This window comes from Diceros bicornis, chromosome 35, assembly GCF_020826845.1.
Source record: "Diceros bicornis minor isolate mBicDic1 chromosome 35, mDicBic1.mat.cur, whole genome shotgun sequence".
In the NCBI taxonomy this organism is placed as follows: Eukaryota; Metazoa; Chordata; class Mammalia; order Perissodactyla; family Rhinocerotidae; genus Diceros; species Diceros bicornis.
In genome coordinates this window covers 24,658,152-24,676,086 of record NC_080774.1, presented here as the reverse complement: position 1 = coordinate 24,676,086, position 17,935 = coordinate 24,658,152, and the positions used below count along the sequence as shown (strand labels likewise).

The 17,935-nt window shown below is 48.7% G+C and overlaps 1 protein-coding gene across 2 annotated transcripts in view; it reads right to left on the bottom strand.

Moving 5' to 3' along the window:
* Positions 1-17,935, bottom strand: part of LIMK2 (LIM domain kinase 2) — a 55,403-nt gene that overhangs the window by 19,053 nt on the left and 18,415 nt on the right. Inside the window, exon 1 of one of the 2 annotated variants that reach the window (XM_058531808.1) lies at positions 6,390-6,802. The exons of the other annotated variant lie outside the window; for it this stretch is intronic. Within the exon in view, the coding sequence (XP_058387791.1) occupies positions 6,390-6,442 (53 nt within the window). The 5' untranslated portion in view covers positions 6,443-6,802. Of the gene's footprint in view, positions 1-6,389; positions 6,803-17,935 lie in introns of those variants that run through there. 2 annotated transcript variants of the gene reach the window in all.

Below are 17,935 nucleotides of genomic sequence, written 5' to 3'. Positions count from 1 at the left end.
TTCCCTACTCCACTTTCCAAGAGCTTATAATGAGTTGGGGAAGAGAAAGTCTAAACAAAACTTAATTAACAATGCAAGGTGAGAGGCCACAACGGGCGCTACTACTTCTGGGCACTGCAGGAGGTAGAGGAGGGAGATAGGAATGAGCTGAAGCAGTTGTGGAAAGCTGCTAAGCTAGGGAGGTCTAGAGAAGCAGGAGAACCCCTTTCTGGAGTGCCCAATTCCCCCTGGGTGCTCAACACACTGATGGCTTCTGCCATCAGCCATTCCCATCCTGTACCATTCCCTACTCGTCCTATGGATGCTGAACTTCAGGGTCTTGAGAGCTGGGTATGGCGTGAACACTATGAAGTGCCTAAAGTGGCGCAGTGAGAACCACAAACTATAGGAGGTAGAGGGGAAGATCCTGCTCTGGGCATGCAGCTCAAACTCCTCTCAAGGCAAAAGGCATGCTGGAAGAGCTCTGAATTGGGAGGAGAGAGACCTGGGTTCAAGTTCTTGGGAGCTACATGCCCTTCAACAAACCCCTTTCCCTCTCTGGGTTCAGTTTCCCCACTTGTAAAATGAGGGCATTAGACTATACCCCAGAACCCCTCAATTCTGTGCATATCTCCGTTTTTCCCTGGATGATCCAAGGTTCAAATCTTAGAACCACCACTACCACCTAAGTGACTTTGAGCCAGCTGCTTCACTTCTCTCTCATCTGTGAAATGGCAACATCGCCACCTACCTTCAGGGTAGCAGTGAGGATTAATCGCAGTTCTCAACGACTGTGAGGTGCCTAGCCGGGGGGCCAGCACTAGAAGCAGGGGCTTCCTTTTTGCCTCTCACCTTCTGACTTAAAGCTCCTGGGTACCTGTATTTTCTCTTTCACTAGACTGTGAGCTCCCTGAAGACAGAACAGTGTCCTAATTACTTTTGGTAGACTCAGCATCTAGCAAAGGGCAAGGCGGAGTAAACCCTTAGCAAATGTTTCCAAATTGAAAATGGTGGGAGTGGCAAGAACCAGCAGCCTAGGTGGGAGCACAAGGGTTCTGTGACTCAAGGTCACCAGGTCCTGCCCTTCTCCTGTCTGCCATGGAGAAAACCTGGTGCAGACGTATTTACACCCAACTGCAGGCCTGGGCCCTGTTACACCCTCACAATGGTATGTGCGCCGCAGGGCACGAGAGCACCAGAACACGTCCTCCTTTCCATTGCCAATATCCTGCTTTTGTTTGCTCCAAGTAGCCTGGCCAGGCCCAGGAGAGGGGGCAGGGAGAGAAACGAGTGCAGACATGCAGGTAAGAGCCACGCCAGCCTCCTGGGAAGCACACCTGGCTGGAGAGCAACATTACCAATGCACATATCTGTGTCAAGGAATGCCTCTGAAGGGCATGGACAGCTACACTGCCAAATTCGGCCACCACAGGTGTCTTTGAAGAGCAGGAAGGTGAACAGCTGATAGGAAGACTGGCTGGGGTCCCCAAGCTGTTTTGTCACAGAACACAAGTGGTTCTTAGGCCACTGGAGAAGTTGCATAGTTGACTTAGAGTCCTAGCCTAGATATTAACAGCTACTCTTACCTGTTACTTGAATGCCAACCATATTCTGGGCACTGCATGAGGTACCTTACATATATGACCTCTAATCCTGACCACACCCTGCAAGTTGTTAGGATTATCTCTGTTTTACAGACTAGAAGACTGAAAAGCAGAGTCAAATCACTTCTGCAAAGTTGTCAAATACATACATGATGGGAGCTGGAATCTGAACCTATGAGCACCTGGCTATGAAGCCATTTCCACCATCCATCACCAGAGTGATACAGCACATTTACTAAGCTGGGCCTCAGGATTCACATCTGTGAAAATAAGGAGGCTAGAGCCCTGAGAGCTCAAGTCCCTTTGAGTGTTAACACTTCATGAGGCTCCTCCTTAAGCAGAAGTACCGAATGCTAAATGGCATAATGATTCTCCTCCTTCGTTTAGTCCACAGTGTTCTACTCCCCAGCAGTCTTTGCCCTTTTAAGAAAAGAGTCCAAAACACACTCTGGAAATGAAAGGTGCTACTCAAAAAAAAAAAAAAAAAAATCCCACCACAGATTCTCAGAGGCCAAGGCCACAATACGTTATTTCCAAAGCCAAGGCTTTTTTCCAGCTTTCAATTTTCGAAAGTTTCAAGTGAAAGTGAAAATCTGCCTTGGCAGCATGCACAAGGGCACCCAGCTTGGAGGTGGTGGAGCTGGTGGTGGAGTCCTGAACCCAGGGCCAAGGCATCAGTCACCATATTCTTCTGAGCAGCCAGAGGAGGTCACTGAGAGGCCCACACCCATTAAGGACAACCACCAAAACTCATCTTCCAAAGTACTACAGAGGGCTTGGGTAGCTACAAAGTGAACCCTGGTGGTCAGTTCACTGGGCAGCTCAGATCCAAACTGAGGCCTTTTGAGTCAGCAGGGAACACAGAGGTTTAAAAAAAAAGATAATCAGGGGCCAGCCCCGTAGCGTAGCGGTTAAGTGCGTGCGCTCCGCTGCTGGCGGCCCGGGTTCGGATCCCAGGCGTGCACTGATGCACCACTTGTCAGGCCATGCTGTGGCAGCGTCCCATATAAAGTGGAGGAAGATGGGCACAGATGTTAGCCCAGGGCCAGTCTTCCCCAGCAAAAAGAGGAGGATTGGCATGAATGATGCCTGGCTCACAGCAGGTGCCCAATAAGTGTTCATTTCCCTCACTCTCCTCTTCAATTTGAGAACACCAAGGGCGAAAAGGAGACAGACCTCTTTCCCTCCAATGCCCAAGCAATATGGACCTGCTTCTTGGCGCAGAACCAAACAGATTTCTGTGAGAAGGTCCTAAAATGAATTATTTCTCTAATCAATTAGAAATTAACTAATTATAATCAATCCCTATCAATTAGGAAATAGTTACTGTGCATCTACGATGTGCAAGACCAAACAGGCAAGGTGCTGTGCTGTTTGAGAGAAACCAAGTGAGATAACACAGAGGCCCAGCTCTCACTCAGACGCAAATTCTTCAGACCAAATGTTCACAGGTAAATTTTCAACCTTAGGTGGTAAGGGAACCAAAGAGTCACTATTACAGTGGATTTAGCAGGTTAAAGATCAAGCCCACCCACATCCCGGTAAAGGCAGGGTTGGATGTTCACTGTTAGCATTCTGAATGAGCAGACAGACAGTTGGGGAGAAGATCCTTCCAGCCCCTTCCAGCCCCTCTGAACTCTGACTGGGCTGAAAGGGAGAATGGGCAGGTTTCTCTGCCACAGCCTGAGAGTGTCATGACTAGGGATGCCAACTCTCCCCCAGGGCCCAGAAGGCAGATATAACAGGGGCCCAGAGACTCTGGTCCATCAGAGCCCAGTCTTCCACCACCATAGATCCCTTTATTACTCCTCCTTCCGGCAGATCTTGTAGACTGAAAAAGGCTATCAATTAAACTGTAATTATTATGGAATATGTTGTTATCCTGTTTAAAAAAATTAACCAAACACATAAGAAGCCTCTGATCAGCAAGAAATAAGTGTTACCAGAGTGCGTTGATTCAGTTCCAACCAAAAGCCGGGAAGCCTATAGTTTCAAGCAATTTGTGCAGTCGTACTACAGTTAAGGGTAGAGGCTGTTATTTGGTAAAAATGGAAAAGAGCTTGTGTGTCTCCAAGAAGCCACATGAGTTGCGGAGTTGGGAACCATTCACCTGATCCAAGTCCTTCATTTTTCAGATGAGGAGAAAAAGAGTCCCAGAGGACTTAAGGCAGCTGCCAAGTGTTACTGCTAAGCTAGGGAGGGTTAAGAATAATTTTTCCCTTTAAATATGGGTTGCTTTAGAATACAAAGATGCATTTGTTTTCTTCAAGAGACAACGTGTAAACGAAACCCATTAAATCAATGCTGGACGTTAAGGGAAATTCTATAAAAAGAAAAATCCTTTAAAGATGTCAGTAAGACAAAAGTCACTCAATTTACTTCTTTTATAAATTCCAATTTGAGGTGTTTTCTTACTTAGGAGCACACCTGTAATTGCATCTCACCCCTCACGATAGTGGCACTGGCAGAGGAAGACAGCGCACTCAGCTGAGTGTGGCCTGTCAGGCAGGGGTACAGGGCACAGAAATTACATTCTTCATTCCCGCTCCCTCTTCCCTCCCTTGCGTGCTGTCACGCCTGATCATGTCCCCATGGAATCTGGTTGCATCACTTTCTTGCAACCACAGCCCCAAAACTCCTGTGGACTTTGTACTCCCCCAGAGTCCTGAGGTCAAGGACTTAATTTGTTCTACAGAATCTGGTAAGGGTCGTGTTCAAGAGCCCAGAAAGTCTAGCCCCCTGCTCTGTAGAAGAGGAAACTGAGGCCCAGGGAGGGGACAGGCACCTGGTCAGAGAGCAGCCCTTGAGGATGCCCTGCAATAAAGGAGGGGGCTGATGGTAGAAGCAGCTTTCTGACCAGGCAGTGACAGTCGCGACTGATTAGACTGATACCTGGGAGGGATGAGGGTCTGGGTGGTCCCTCCTGTGGGGTACAGAGCCCTGTGTGCCGGCTATCTCTTCAGAAGTGGTTTCAGGAATGTGGCCTCCCATTTGGGGGTGGGTCTATAGTGAGTGAGTCAGTCAGTAGCCCCCTGACTTCAGCTGGGCAAACAGAGCTGGTGCTGGGGAGGGGTTGTCAGGTTTCCCAGAGAGGTTGGGGCAGAACAAGACAAAGGACAGGCAGACCTGGGCAGCATCAGTGGCCCGGCCCTCAAAGGTCCAGGTTGACAGTTCATTATCTGCTCTGGCTCCTGAGAAGTTGTGTCCTGCCCCCAAAGATTAAAAGGGGCACAGCATTCCTGGCTCCTAAGAGAACAACCCCTTCCCCAAGCTGCCTTTCCAGGATTAGGAGTAAGAGGGATTAATGAGGACCCAGCCTAAACTAGTGGCTACTTCAAATACTTGGCATTTGACTCCACATGGTAAAACCTGCCTCCTAAAGTCAAGATCAACTTCCATTGGCTCTTGAGAAAAGAATCTCTGCCATCCTTTCGATATGCCAGGCAAACCATGGTGGGGGGGGGTGGCGGCCCTTTTTCTTCTTTGTCTCTGCTAGGAGAGGAAAGCAAACCTGAGAATGCCCCTGGGGGAGGTGCACGCAGAGGGAGGTTCAGCTTCCTGAAGGGTGAGAAACTCAGGAAGACAGAAAAGGCTGGCCACAGAGACCCCACATGAGACTGGTTGCTTCATCTGTAAAATGGGTATACATAATGTCTTTAGGCTGGTGAGAGATCAAAGGGTAAAGTGCCTAGCGGGATGCCTGGCAGCGTCAGCACTGAGGACCAGTTCCCTTCCCCCTACCCCAAATTCAGAGGCTTCCCACCACTCTACCAGGGTCCAGTAATTCCGTGAAACCACATGGTGTTCTGCTTTTCTGCCAAGGGCACAGCCACTTGACTAGTATCCCAGCAGCGAGGTCTGGCATAGAGTTGGGCTGGGGAAGCCAGAAGAGAGAAGTCAACCAGGACCACTGGTGAGGGGGAGGCAGCACTTGGAACAACAGGCTGCTCCCAAAGAATGAAAACAAGCCCCACCCCAGCCAGGAATGGCTCCATTCAGAAGGGACCCTGAGGGCCAGAAACCCCCTGGGGAGTTTCTGCTGGAGGTGGGGTGGGGCAGAGAGCAGAGAAAGGCAGGTCAGAGGTAGAAAGTTTCCACACCTCCTTGAGAAGGCCCACAGAAAGAGGCCCCGGAGAGGGCTGCCTGGAGACCTGGCTGCTTGGGGGCTGGAACACTCCGAATTGCTCCAGTCTCAGAAGCACTTGCTCAGGCCTTTCCCTAGCAACCGTACCCACCTGGGAGCTCAGAAGCCCTTATTAAAGGCCAGAGGCAAATGTGCTTGCTATTGAGAGAACAAACGTTTATCGAGTGCCTACTGTGTACTAATTACCAGGCTGCCCACACCCAGACCTTGCCAGCTTCCATGCTGTTTGGCAAAACCTGCCCATCCTGCTTGTTGGGACAAATTCCTGGGCAGGCGGCACAGCCTGCAGGTAAGACATGTGAGAGCTGGAAGAACAGCACCCTTTTTGTGCTCTTCCCCCGGAAGCAGTAACACCAAGAGTAGGCCGGGTCAGTGGCATCTTTTGGAGGCTCTTCCAAGTGTGTCTGGGGAGCAAGGAGAGCCCGACTTCCCCGGGGGCTTCCTTCTGGGCATATCCCTCACCTCACCATTACCAGAACATGGGGGGACCCTTCACCAGGCCAGTTCTGCTTGGGGACAGCTTCTACCGGCTTCCGCCTGACAGAACTGATGGTCAAAGGACAAGTGAAATCTGAGAAGCAGATTCGGGGAGGCCTCTGCCCTCCCCTCAGGACCAGGGGCCAGAAGAGGAGATGGGGAAGGGGACTCAGAGCCCAACTCACCGAAAGGGGTCTCTGGAGGTGAAGTAAGCCGGGACGGACAAGTAACTCCCCATCTTCTTCCCACACCAGATAAACAAGCTCAGCTGCAAACCCGTCTGGGAGTGCCTCAGGCTGGCTGCAGACTGCCACCATGACAGGCCCGAGGCTCTCGGCACCTCCCGCTGCGGGCGGCTGCCCGGCGCTCACCTCTCCCTCTGGAGCAGCCGGAGGGGCATAAGGACTCCAGGCCACTTGCCCCCCGGCAGATTCCCGCAGGGGCTCATGGCTGGAATGGCTCCTCCCCAGTTCTCGGAAGCTCCCGCGGCCCCTCGGGACTCCGGGAGAACCACCTCTCTTCGGAGGCTACACACACAGAGGCATTCTTGGGCAGGGACCGGTGACTAGCTAAGAAAGAAGCGCTGCTGTCAAGTTAGCCTTCTTCTTCAGTCCCACCCCTGATGAGGGAGGGAGGGAGGAAGAGGAGGGGCTCCTCGCGGAACCGAGGTGTGTGGTTGGAGCAGCTATTAGGAAACAGACCTTGCAGGCAAGGGGTGGAGCTGGGCTGGAGGGAGGCTGCAGGCAGGCGCCGCAGACAATAACCAGGACTGGCTGAGTGACCATCCCTGAGCTCAGGGAAGGGCCGGGCAGGAGAGAGGGTGAGCACATCTGCCCCCAAGGGTCCCCAGCCTGAGGAGCTGCCTAAAGGCCAGCAACTCTGCTCGGAGGTGAAGAAAAGCACAGGATACCAGCTCTGGGCCAATCCATTCTCCCAGGAGGGTGGGGGTGGAGGGTGGGGGGTGGTGTCTTTCTGGCCAGAGAGGCAGGTCCAGAGACCCAGGTCCAGAGAGCTGCCCTCTGCGCTGGTATCTACTTGGTCCTGGCGTTAAGAGTCCCCAGTCATCCTTTCCTTCTGTGTGGCCTGGGGACAGCCCCAAGAGCTGGCCAATGGGGGCTGCCACTCCACTTCTGGGCAGAGCTTTGCTGCAGATGAGGAAAGAAGGCCCAGTGTTAAGTGACACCTGACATTTCTCCATGTGGCAAGCACTGCGTAAGCACTCTCTTATTTCCCCCGAGATGAGAATTACCTCCACTTTATAAACAAGGAAAGTGAGGTACAGAGAGATTAGGTAACTTACCCAAGGCAAAAAACTAGTCAGTGGCAGGGTTGTGATTTAAATGTAGGCCCATGTGACTCTAGAGCTGGAGCTCTCAGGCCCTGAGCTTCACTCTGCCTCTTCAAAGGGAAACACCTCCCTCAAAGCCTTTCTGTAGGTAGGAGAGAGCACAGGGACTGAAGCCCAAGTCACCTGTCCCCTCTCTTTCATCCATCTGCCTCAGTGGGCAGTGGTACTTCTTCCACTGTGTCCATAGTAACCAGGCTTCTCAAACTGAAAAATGAGGCATGATGGACAAGGCCCCGGCTGCCTGTGGGGATGATGGGCCTAGGTATCTGGAAGGGGGGCCTGCCTGAAGAGCCCCAGCCGCGCGGATGGCCAAACCAGAGCCTACCACTGGGAAAGTCCCTTATCCCCAGAAAGAGAGGAAAAGCAAGGCTGCTGGAGAAGACTGGGGCACGACCAGACCTCACTGTTGGACTTAGGGAAGTGACACCAGCTCTCTCCCACCAGGCATACACTCCTCTCCACTGCAAAGAGCCAGAAGTCACCCTGCAGCTGCTATCTCTCATTGTGAACTGTGACAGGAAGTGGTGAAGACGGTGGCTAGGTTACAAGGGAGCCTTTTCCCATTCTGCTACTGCTTGGGCACAGGGACAATGAATGTGATAAGAGAGATTGTGTTTGCACCCTGTTATAAGCTACCATTTATTGAACACTGAATATGTTCCAGGCCTGTGTTAAGTGCTCTGCATCTGTTATCCATTATACTTGAACTGCCCATGTATGGGGTAGATGTTATCATACCCATTTAACAGATGAGGAAACTGAGGTTTCTGAAGGGTTATGTCACTAGCCTGAAGACAAACAGCTGTTAAGTGGTAGAGTTGGGTTCTAAATCCAGTAAGTGTGATTCTAGAGCAGCAGTCAGGACACTTTTTCTATAAAGGGCCAGAAAGTGAATATTTCAGGCTTTTCAGCCATGCAGACTCTGTCACAGCTATCAACTCTGTCACTGCAGTGCGAAAGTGGCCATATATAAAACGTAAACAAATAGACATGGCTGTGTTCCAATAAAACTTTATTTACGGACAATGAAATTTGAATTTAACGTAATTTTCATGTGCCATGAAATATTCTTGTGCTTCCCCCCAACCATTTAAAAATGTAAAAATCGGGCCGGCCCCGTGGCTTAGTGGTTAAGTGCACGCACTCTGCTGCTGGCGGCCCGGGTTCGGATCCCAGGTGCGCACAGACGCACCTCTTCTCCGGCCATGCTGAGGCTGTGTCCCACATACAGCAACTAGAAGGACGTGCAGCTATGACATACATCTACTGGGGCTTTGGGGGAAAAAATAAATAAAAAAAATAAAAATGTAAAAATCACAGACCATACAAAAACAGACAGTGTGGGCTATAGTTTGCCAACTCTGCTCTAGAGCCAACGCATTCACTCTGTTTACTGCCTCTAATAGTGAAGACTAGCTTTTGGCATTTGTGCAGAACTCAGCCACATCTACCTACTGCCACACAGACACCACATTCCAGTCCCAGAGGCAGCCAGTGGGGAGCGGGCACCGGACAGGCGCTCACCCTGCACCAAGCACTGCTCACAGCACTTACATGTATGAATGAATTGTAACCCACACTGTCCATAGTGCTGTGATTTCTACCTTTTTACAGAGGAGGAAACCAAGGTACAGAAAGGTTAAATCGCTTCCCTGAGGTCACCCAGCTGTTTGAGAGAGAAGTGAAGCCAGGATTTGAACCCAGGCTGCCTATACTGAGCTCTACCATCGCTATGCTGGAGCTTAGCCTGGGCCCAGAGCCAGCCTGTCTGGGTTTGAATGCGACAATGCACTGCACATAAGCCCTTGGCACAGAGTCTGGAACACATTAAGGGTTGATAAATGTTAGCTGCTAATATCATTAAGACTATTGTTACTACCACTATGGGCTAGCTATGTGGCCTTCAGCAAGTCGCTGCCTCTGTCTGGGCCTTGGTTAGGTCTCTAAATAGCTTCCAGCTTCAACATTTTTCAGCCCACGAGGTTGCAGAGGGCTCCCTGTTTTCCTTGGGTCTCAAGTTGAGTTTAAACCTCTTGAGCTGGCCCTGAGGGGATCAGGATTCTGGCCTGGGAGCCACGCAAGAGCCACAGAGGAGGTGGGGCAGAGTGGAAGGGGGGAACAACATGCAGGATACTCAAAGGCCTGCCCAGCGGGAGAGCTGGGAGCTCTCTTTCTCCCAGTGACAGAGCCAACTATTTCTCACCAAAAATCTATTATGTTCCCCTGTAATTCGATCAGGCAAGAAGGGGCCCCAAATTAAGTCTGGAACTAGCAAATTATCTTCTAATTGCACCCTCTGATTTCCATCTGATGAACAGAGTGCGGATGGAAGAAAATGCAAGCCACAAAGAGACTGGGGCCAGGGAGCCCATGAGCATAACTCCTCTTGACATTTCACACAGCTCTGCTGTTCCAGCGGCGGCAGGCGCAGTGAGTCGGTGTCTAGGAATGTGAGCAGGAGGCTGCAGGCGTTCTCCATTCCCCTCCATTCCCCCCACTCCCCTTACAAAGGACTCAGTGGGTGGGTGGGTCAGTGTGTGGGGAACTAGTGAGAGGACTTCTCAATGCCACAAAAACTGCCTCCTCCTGGAAGAGAGGCAGCCATCTCCCCATGTCCTGAGCTGAAGCGGAAGCCCCTACTAGGTGGAATCCATTTGACCCCCATAAATCCAGACTTCAGGAGGAACCATTGAAGGATTGATCACCAGATGTGATAAGCCGCTGGCCGCTCAGACCCAAGTGTGTGGTTCCTCAGGGCCAACTTCAAAGGGCCCAAACCACCCAGAAGTGGGAAGTGAAAGGTCACACTGGAAGATATATTTCCCCCCTCCTGCCCTCGGATACTGCTCTTTTAGGTCCCCAGAACAGCTGGCAGAGGATTCAGCAGTTACGGCTGCCAGAGGCAACTGCAGGGATCCTTGGACTGGCAGTTATGGACAGGATAAAATGGCAAGAGAGGTGCTAATCTCCTGCACATTTCACAAGTTGGAAACCTGGCGGGGAGCCGAGCAAACCGACTCCTCAGGACCAGCTGAGACACAGGGCTTTGAGGTGTCTGTGAGAGGCTAGAGACAACAGCTTTCAAGGCCAGCAGACGCAAGTGAGTGCTCTGGGGTGGAGTGGTGAATGAATGAATCACTCCAACCTCTCCTCGGAAGAAAGCTCTGGTCAGATAAACTGAAGCCCAAGGAACTGTGTTCGTGTGGGGCCCTCTATTGGCTGGGAGGACTCCAACCAGGAATCAGAAAAGGAAAGGAAACTCCTAAAGACTCTGCAGCTTCTGAACCTTGAAAGGCGAGCGTTGCCACTCCCATTTACCGACCGTTTTTCCTACCTCAGCTCCTCCTCTCTTCCAACTCACTTTCCACACATCTGCAACAATCATCTTTCTAAAACAGGAGTCCTAGAATTCCACTAAGAGAAACTTTGCCTAGAGAAATGTTCCTACCAATGTGCCAAAACATGTATCCAGCACTGTTTAATACTAAAGGATTAGGAACAATCCATGTGTCCATCAATAGGGGTGGGCTGAATACAATAATGAATCCATACAACAGAATACTATGCAGCTATTAAAAATAATGAGGTAGATCCTAGGTCCTGAAACAGAAATTGTCCTGGGTAAGGTGTTACGTGAAAAATCCAAGTGTCAGAGAGAGTGTACAGTATAATCGATAGTTTAAAAAGTCTTTGTGCATAATCCTTAGAGGCTACCTGGAAGACTCCACTACATGGTTATCAGTTTCTCCTTTAGAGTAGTGAGACAACAAGCAGGGATGAAAAGCATTCATTTTCTACCATTTTGATATTGTTCACATTTTTTCTTACACTTGAGTGTTGCTTTTTAAAATGATAAATGGATAACAACAAAAAGCAGTCCCATAGAGCAAACACCTCCTCACACTTTTTCCCTAGTGCTCTCATCCAAAGGCAAAGCCTCCCTATGTGCACTGCACTCAGGACCCCTGGGGCTGTCTCTTCAGCTTCCCCACCAGGGTCACCACTCTGGCCACCTCCTGCCCCACTCCATTTCCTGACCTGCCCATGTAGGCTCTCCCTGGTAGTCCCCAAGCCTTTGTTCTCTTAGCTCCTTCTACAGCCTCCTACATCTCCAGCTGGTGGCTGTCTCCTCCTTTTTCCAGGCCCAACTCAAACAGAGCACTCAATCTCCTCTGGAAAGGATTTCCTTGACATGTCCCCAAGCGCATCATACACAGGAAGGGCTCTGTCTAACTCCATATCTGTCTAACTCCATATCTGTCTAACTCCAGATCAAATTACATGAAGCCCACACCTGGTATATCAGTTTACAAATAGCTTTTATGCTCATCATCTAGTTTAGTCCCTGCAACAACCTTGCGAGGAGTACCTATAGCACAGATAGGGCAAGGGAAGCCCAGAGATGTTAGGTAATTCACCCAAGGTTACTGCTGGGAAGTGCAGTGCTGAGACTAAAAGCCAGGTTTGCTGATCTCAAATCTCATGCCCTTTCCTCAACATGAGCCCCAGCAAGGTGTTCAGGAATCCTGCCTCTCCAATACGGGGCCCAAAACTGCTGTGTATGTTGAACTCCTGCATCTGATTTTTCTAGATTTCCTGCCCACATTCAGGATATCATGAAAGAGTTTATCAAATGCCTTGTGGAAATCAAGAGAGGGTCTCGTGACTAGCAACCCAGTGAAAACATGAAGTCAAGTCTAACTAGTCATGACTAATTCACTACTGCTGAATCCTAGTGATCAGCTCCATTTCTAAGTGCTCACTGTCCAGCTATTCCCATCATCTACAAATTTCCACAGAATTCCATCAGAATCTGTCCACAAAATTCCCTCAGAGTTTTGTGAAGGAGTCAAGTTAAAAAGACTAAGAGTTTGCTTTTTCCAGGATTTCTTTTTCCTCCTTTTTGATAACTGGGCCAGTAAGCCATCTCCATTTTCATCTCACTAATAGATCCCCAGAGCCTGGTAAATAGTAGGTGTGGAACGAATAATCATTATACTTTGGGTATTGCCCCCATTCTCCAAGGTTTCTCAAAAGTTACTAACAGTGGTTCTGTTACTGTGCTAATAAGTTTTTTGTTCTTTTTTTTCTTAGTATATTGGCAAATAATTTTTCTGGGCTGAAAATCTAAATACACTTCATGTGACTGGGTACCCTCATACATCTTGGGCTTCCCATCCTCACTTCCCAGTTTCAAGTTCATGAGCTATAAAACAAGGGATTGGACTAAATCTCTATGGTTCTATCTAGATTTCCACGATAGATGATTAAGATGGATGCCAAGAACTGTCTTTTGCCTGGTGTTTGTTAATATGACACCAGGATACAGAGGTCGTGGACACTCAGCTCTCACTTTGCAAAACACTGACAGAGTTCCATGAGCCACGCACTGAGGTGGGCTTGCTCACATTTGCTCTCATTTAATTCTCATAATGCTGTGAGGTGGGGCTGTCATCTCCTTTTTACATATGAGGAACTGAAGTTCACAGAGAAGGTTGTTGTCCAAAGTCACAGGTCTAGGAATTGGCAGAGCTGGGATTTAACCCAAGTCTTTAGATTCCAAGTCTAAGACACTAAAGTTGCCTCAAATAACTATTTTACACTTGCTGTTTGATTTACAGGGGTATTTCTGAAAGCGTGGTTGAAAGAATAGTAGCACTGGACTCCCCTGGGCAGCTTGTTGCAAATGAAGATTCCTGGCCCTACCCCAGGCCTACATAGTAAGAATCACTGAGACTGGGCCAAGAATCTGCATTTTTCAATACGCCCCTGTGTTTCTGATGCACGCTGAAGACTGCACCACTGCTTCACTCTTTCCTACGTGCTCGTCCACTAGATTTCATTCTACTCTCACACTAACCCTGAGAGGCAGGCAGGGCAGATAGCTACTATTCCCTTGCTACAAATGAGGAAATGACTGCAAGACAGGTTGTTCATCTTCTTATTCTGGATGCAGCTTAATAAATAAATGTTTGGTGGTTGACATTCTGTAAAGCCTTGGCTCGCTGGGGACTTTCACCTTCCTGGTGCTGTTCTTATTCATTTGTAACCTCACAGTAGTTGCCTCTCTCTTTTTCTCAGTGACACTGAGGGGATGCTCAGGGTATGGTGGGAAAAGGTGATTCCAGAACACAGTGTCATCTCATGAAAAGGCCACCTTTGGAACTGAAACAAGCTAAAACAAAACAAAATAAAACACAAGGGCTGACATTAGCCAACTTCAGAAACAGCTGGTGCTGCTGCCAGAGTCGGTGCTACTGACGGGAGCGGAGTGGAGCGCTCTCTGATCTCACCAGGATCACTACAGGGCAGCCTCAGGATAGCATGACCAGAAGACGGCTGACATACAGAAGAAAACTACCCCAATTCAAACCTGGCGTGAGGTACTTGGAGGTTTTTCCCGGTAACGGTGAGGAGTGCAGAGAAAGAATTGGCTAGCACCCCTCCAGCACTGCTCAGGGGAGGGATTCTGGCCACTGGGGGAAAAAATATAAGGCAAATTATGCACAGTGGGCTGCCACAGTGCAGAAGGCATGCCATCCCTCGAGGCCCTAGCTTTGATGGTTTTAGACTTTGGAATGACATTTACAGACAGAGGTCTTATTCCAGGCCCCCCCTTCAAAAGAAAAGTTCTTGCCTGGGAGAATAATGTAGAGCAAAGAGATGGTGATGGTGCATTTTGGACGCTTATCCAAGTGTCCAAAGAGAAAGGTGGTCATTTGACAAAAATATCATTTGTCCAACTAACATTGAGTACCCACTGTGTTCTAGGCACTCTGTTAAGCTCTGGGGTACAAAGACAAACTATATATGGCTCCAGACTTAGAGAATTTCACACTCTAAGAGTGATGTTAGATGTGTCAAGAAATACTGACAGGGCTATAACGGAGGTATGAGGAGAATAACAAAGAGGGAGAAAAAGTCTCCTCTGATTGGTAGGGAGGGTGAGGGTGGATCTGGGGAGGCTCCTGCACAGAGGACGGAGGTATGAGCTGAATCTAACAGGCTGATTGCCAGGCAGACAAGAGCACTCCAGCCTGAAGGAACAATATGTGCAAATGCACTGAGGCATAGCAGTTACAATTACTGTAAATGGTGAGGAGGAATACAGTATGGTCTGTAAGCTGCAGCGCAGGACACATGTGAGGACTGATCAGAGAGGAGGCTGGGATGGTGGAAGAGAGCAGGGGCAGGTCGCCAAGGGCCAAGTCTGCCTGGTGAAAGAGTCACCCATAGGCTGTGAAGAGTTATCAGAAGTATGTAAACCAGCAGAGGTTCTCAGTGAATAGAATGTAAAGCCTGAAACACCAAAGAGAGCGCTTGTCTTTAGTTGCCAGTTGGTGTCCCTGAAAGGGCATTTATGCCTCAAGTCTACAGCTGGCTGCATATGCATCCACATGAAGTCTGCTGGCCAACTAGTGTTCACTAACAGCAGACTATGGCTTCGTCCTCAGGCCACATCTCTACCAAGTCAGTCATTTTAACAGCTGAGATTTGCCTGTATTGGCTGTAAGCAAATAAGAATGGGGTCACAACCTTTTGTAGACAATCATCTATTGTTGCTCTGTGATACTAATATTAGAAAATTGAACCCAATGCTGTGTTCACATAGACATTCTTCTCCTGGCTGTGCCAGGAAAAAAGTGCTTTGGACACCTTAACATTTATAAATCTCTACGCAATGCCAGGAGAAGAGCCCTGGCCTGGCAGAGAAAACCTAAAATTTGAACTGGCTAACAACAAACTTGCTGTGTGATCTGAGGCAAGCCATTAAACCTCTCTGGCCTTCAATTTCTTCCTCAGTAGAAGGAAGGAGTTAGGTAAGCAAAAAATTCCACACCAGTAGGTCAATGCTAAAGAGAGCAATGAGGAAGGGGTTGTGGTCAGAGGAAGGTGGCCTGGCTGACCACCCAGAGACTGCTCCAAGGCTGGTATCACCTTGGCGAATGACCCTAATTTGGGGCTTGTTTTTGGCCTTTTAGGTCCAGAAATAGGACTTCATAGTACCAGAGAGGTGCAGACATTCTATGATGGTCTATTCTAACCATTTATCAACCCCACTGTCCATTTATGAATTGACACTTGAAATCAGAATGCCCACATCCCCTATTACAGGTGGTACCTCCAGACTCTTCTTGTTATCAAGAGTCCCAGGGAGCTGAATTAGGCCTTAGAAGGTTGTTCTGTGAGCATGGACTTAAAAAGGGAAATAAGTGGCCATGGAGAGAAATTTCATTCCAGCAGTGGTGAGCCAGCCAAACCAGCCCTGCCTACAACAAAGAACCCCCTTCTAGCGACTAAATCCAGATTCAGTATCTTTATCTGGACACACTATTAGTTTTTTTTTTTTTTTTAAAGATTTTATTTATTTTATTTTTTCCCCCCAAAGCCCCAGTAGATAGTTGTATGTCATAGCTGCACATCTTTCTAGTTGCTGTATGTGGGACTCAGCCTCAGGATGGACGGAGAAGTGGTGCCTCGATGCGCACCCGGGATCCGAACCCAGGCCACCAACATCGCAGCGCGCGCACTTAACCACCAAGCCACAGGGCCGGCCCTGTTTTTTTTTTTTTTTTTTTAATGAGGAAGATCAGCCCTGAGCTAACATTCATGCCAATCCTCCTCTTTTTGCTGGGGAAGACTGGCCCTGCGCCAACACCTGTGCCCATCTTCCTCCACTTTATATGCGACGCTGCCAAAGCACGGCCTGACAAGTGGTGCATCGGTTCGTGCCTGGGATCCGAATCCAAGCCACCAGCATCGGAACGCGCGCACTTAACGGCTACGACATGGGACCGGCCCCCTGACACACTATTAGTTTTGCCTCACTGACTTTTCACTTTCCGTTTCACTGCTGGCCACTCATTATTATATTGGTTTTTAAACTAATTTTTTTTGTTGTTAGGAGATCAGCCCTGTGCTAACATCTCCCAATCCTCCTCTTTTTTTTTTTGCTGAGGAAGACTGGCCCTGGGCTAACATCGTGCCCATCTTCCTCCACTTTATATGGGACGCCGCCACAGCATGGCTTGCCAAGCAGTGCGTCAGTGCGCGCCCGGGATCCGAACCGGCAAACCCCAGGCCACTGCAGCAGAGCGCACGCACTTAATCGCTTGCACCACCAGGCCGGCCCCTAAATTATTTTTTAATTGAAAAAAAAATCATTACTTCTTTACATATGTAACCATCATCAATTCACATATTATTCAGCCCTGGAAGACATGTGCCTCCCTAATAGCTAATACAAACGGCTAACACATGAGTGCTCACTCTGTACGAGGCCCTCTTCCCACCCAGTGCTACACATGACTTCACTCACTCACCCCTCACAATAACACTCCGAGGTAGGCAGTAGGTCAGTATCTCCATTTTATAGATGAGAAAATGAAGCACAGGAAGGGTAAGTAACTTGCCCAAGGTGCACAGCTAATAAATGGCAAAACTAAGATTTGAACCCAAGAAGAGTCTGTGCTCTTAACTAAGCACCTGAGACTGCTCTCATTACATGTAGATCTAACTAGTTTAACTCAAAGAGGACAAACTTTATTTCCAAGTTCTCAGGGAACTGCCAACCCATCCACCCATTCCCCAGCATAAATCACCCACAAGTAAAAGATACGATCTAAGTATTCCATTTTTTCCACTCTATACTTAATGGTTATCTTTAGCTAATGCCATCCTTCAAAGATTTCTAAAATTTAAAAAACAAATAAATAAAAAAACTTACGATTAAAATTGAGATTTGTCAGATTTCAGTGCAATTCATAATTAGTTTGGGCTGAACTCACTCTTCCCTCTATCGCCTCTCTCTCCAGGGCTTGCTCCTGTCTGGATTGTGCCTACAGAGGACTGCAGCTCAAGACCTGCTGCTGGGCAGGAGCACTCCTGGGTCAGCCACTCTGGCTATTCCACCAGCAGAAGACAAAGTTTTAACTCCTCACCTCAACACCTGCAGACAATTTTCCAAAACAACCCAATGTCTGGAACCAATTCCTCTCTGCCGTATAGAGTAAGCGCAGCCACGGTGGCTACTAAGGGAAGGATGCGGGGAAGGCACAGGGTAGGGAAAGCCCTTGCTTACATCATATCTTTTGGCCACCTCAGGCAATTCATTCAACAAATATCCCTCCCATGCCAATGATATGCTCAGTGGTGACCAAATGAGGGGCAAAAAGCCCCGTGGTCCCTGAGGAAGTTATCCTTACAAACTATTAAAGGTCTCAGGATGTCATTAAGGAGATGATCACATGAATAAACATGAAATTAGAACCATGAAAAAGCTTCAAAGGAAAGGTCTATGAAAGCATAAAACAGGGGCCATGACCTATTTTATAACTATTTCCCTGAGACATCCAGGTAAGGATCTGAAGGATGAGCAAGAGC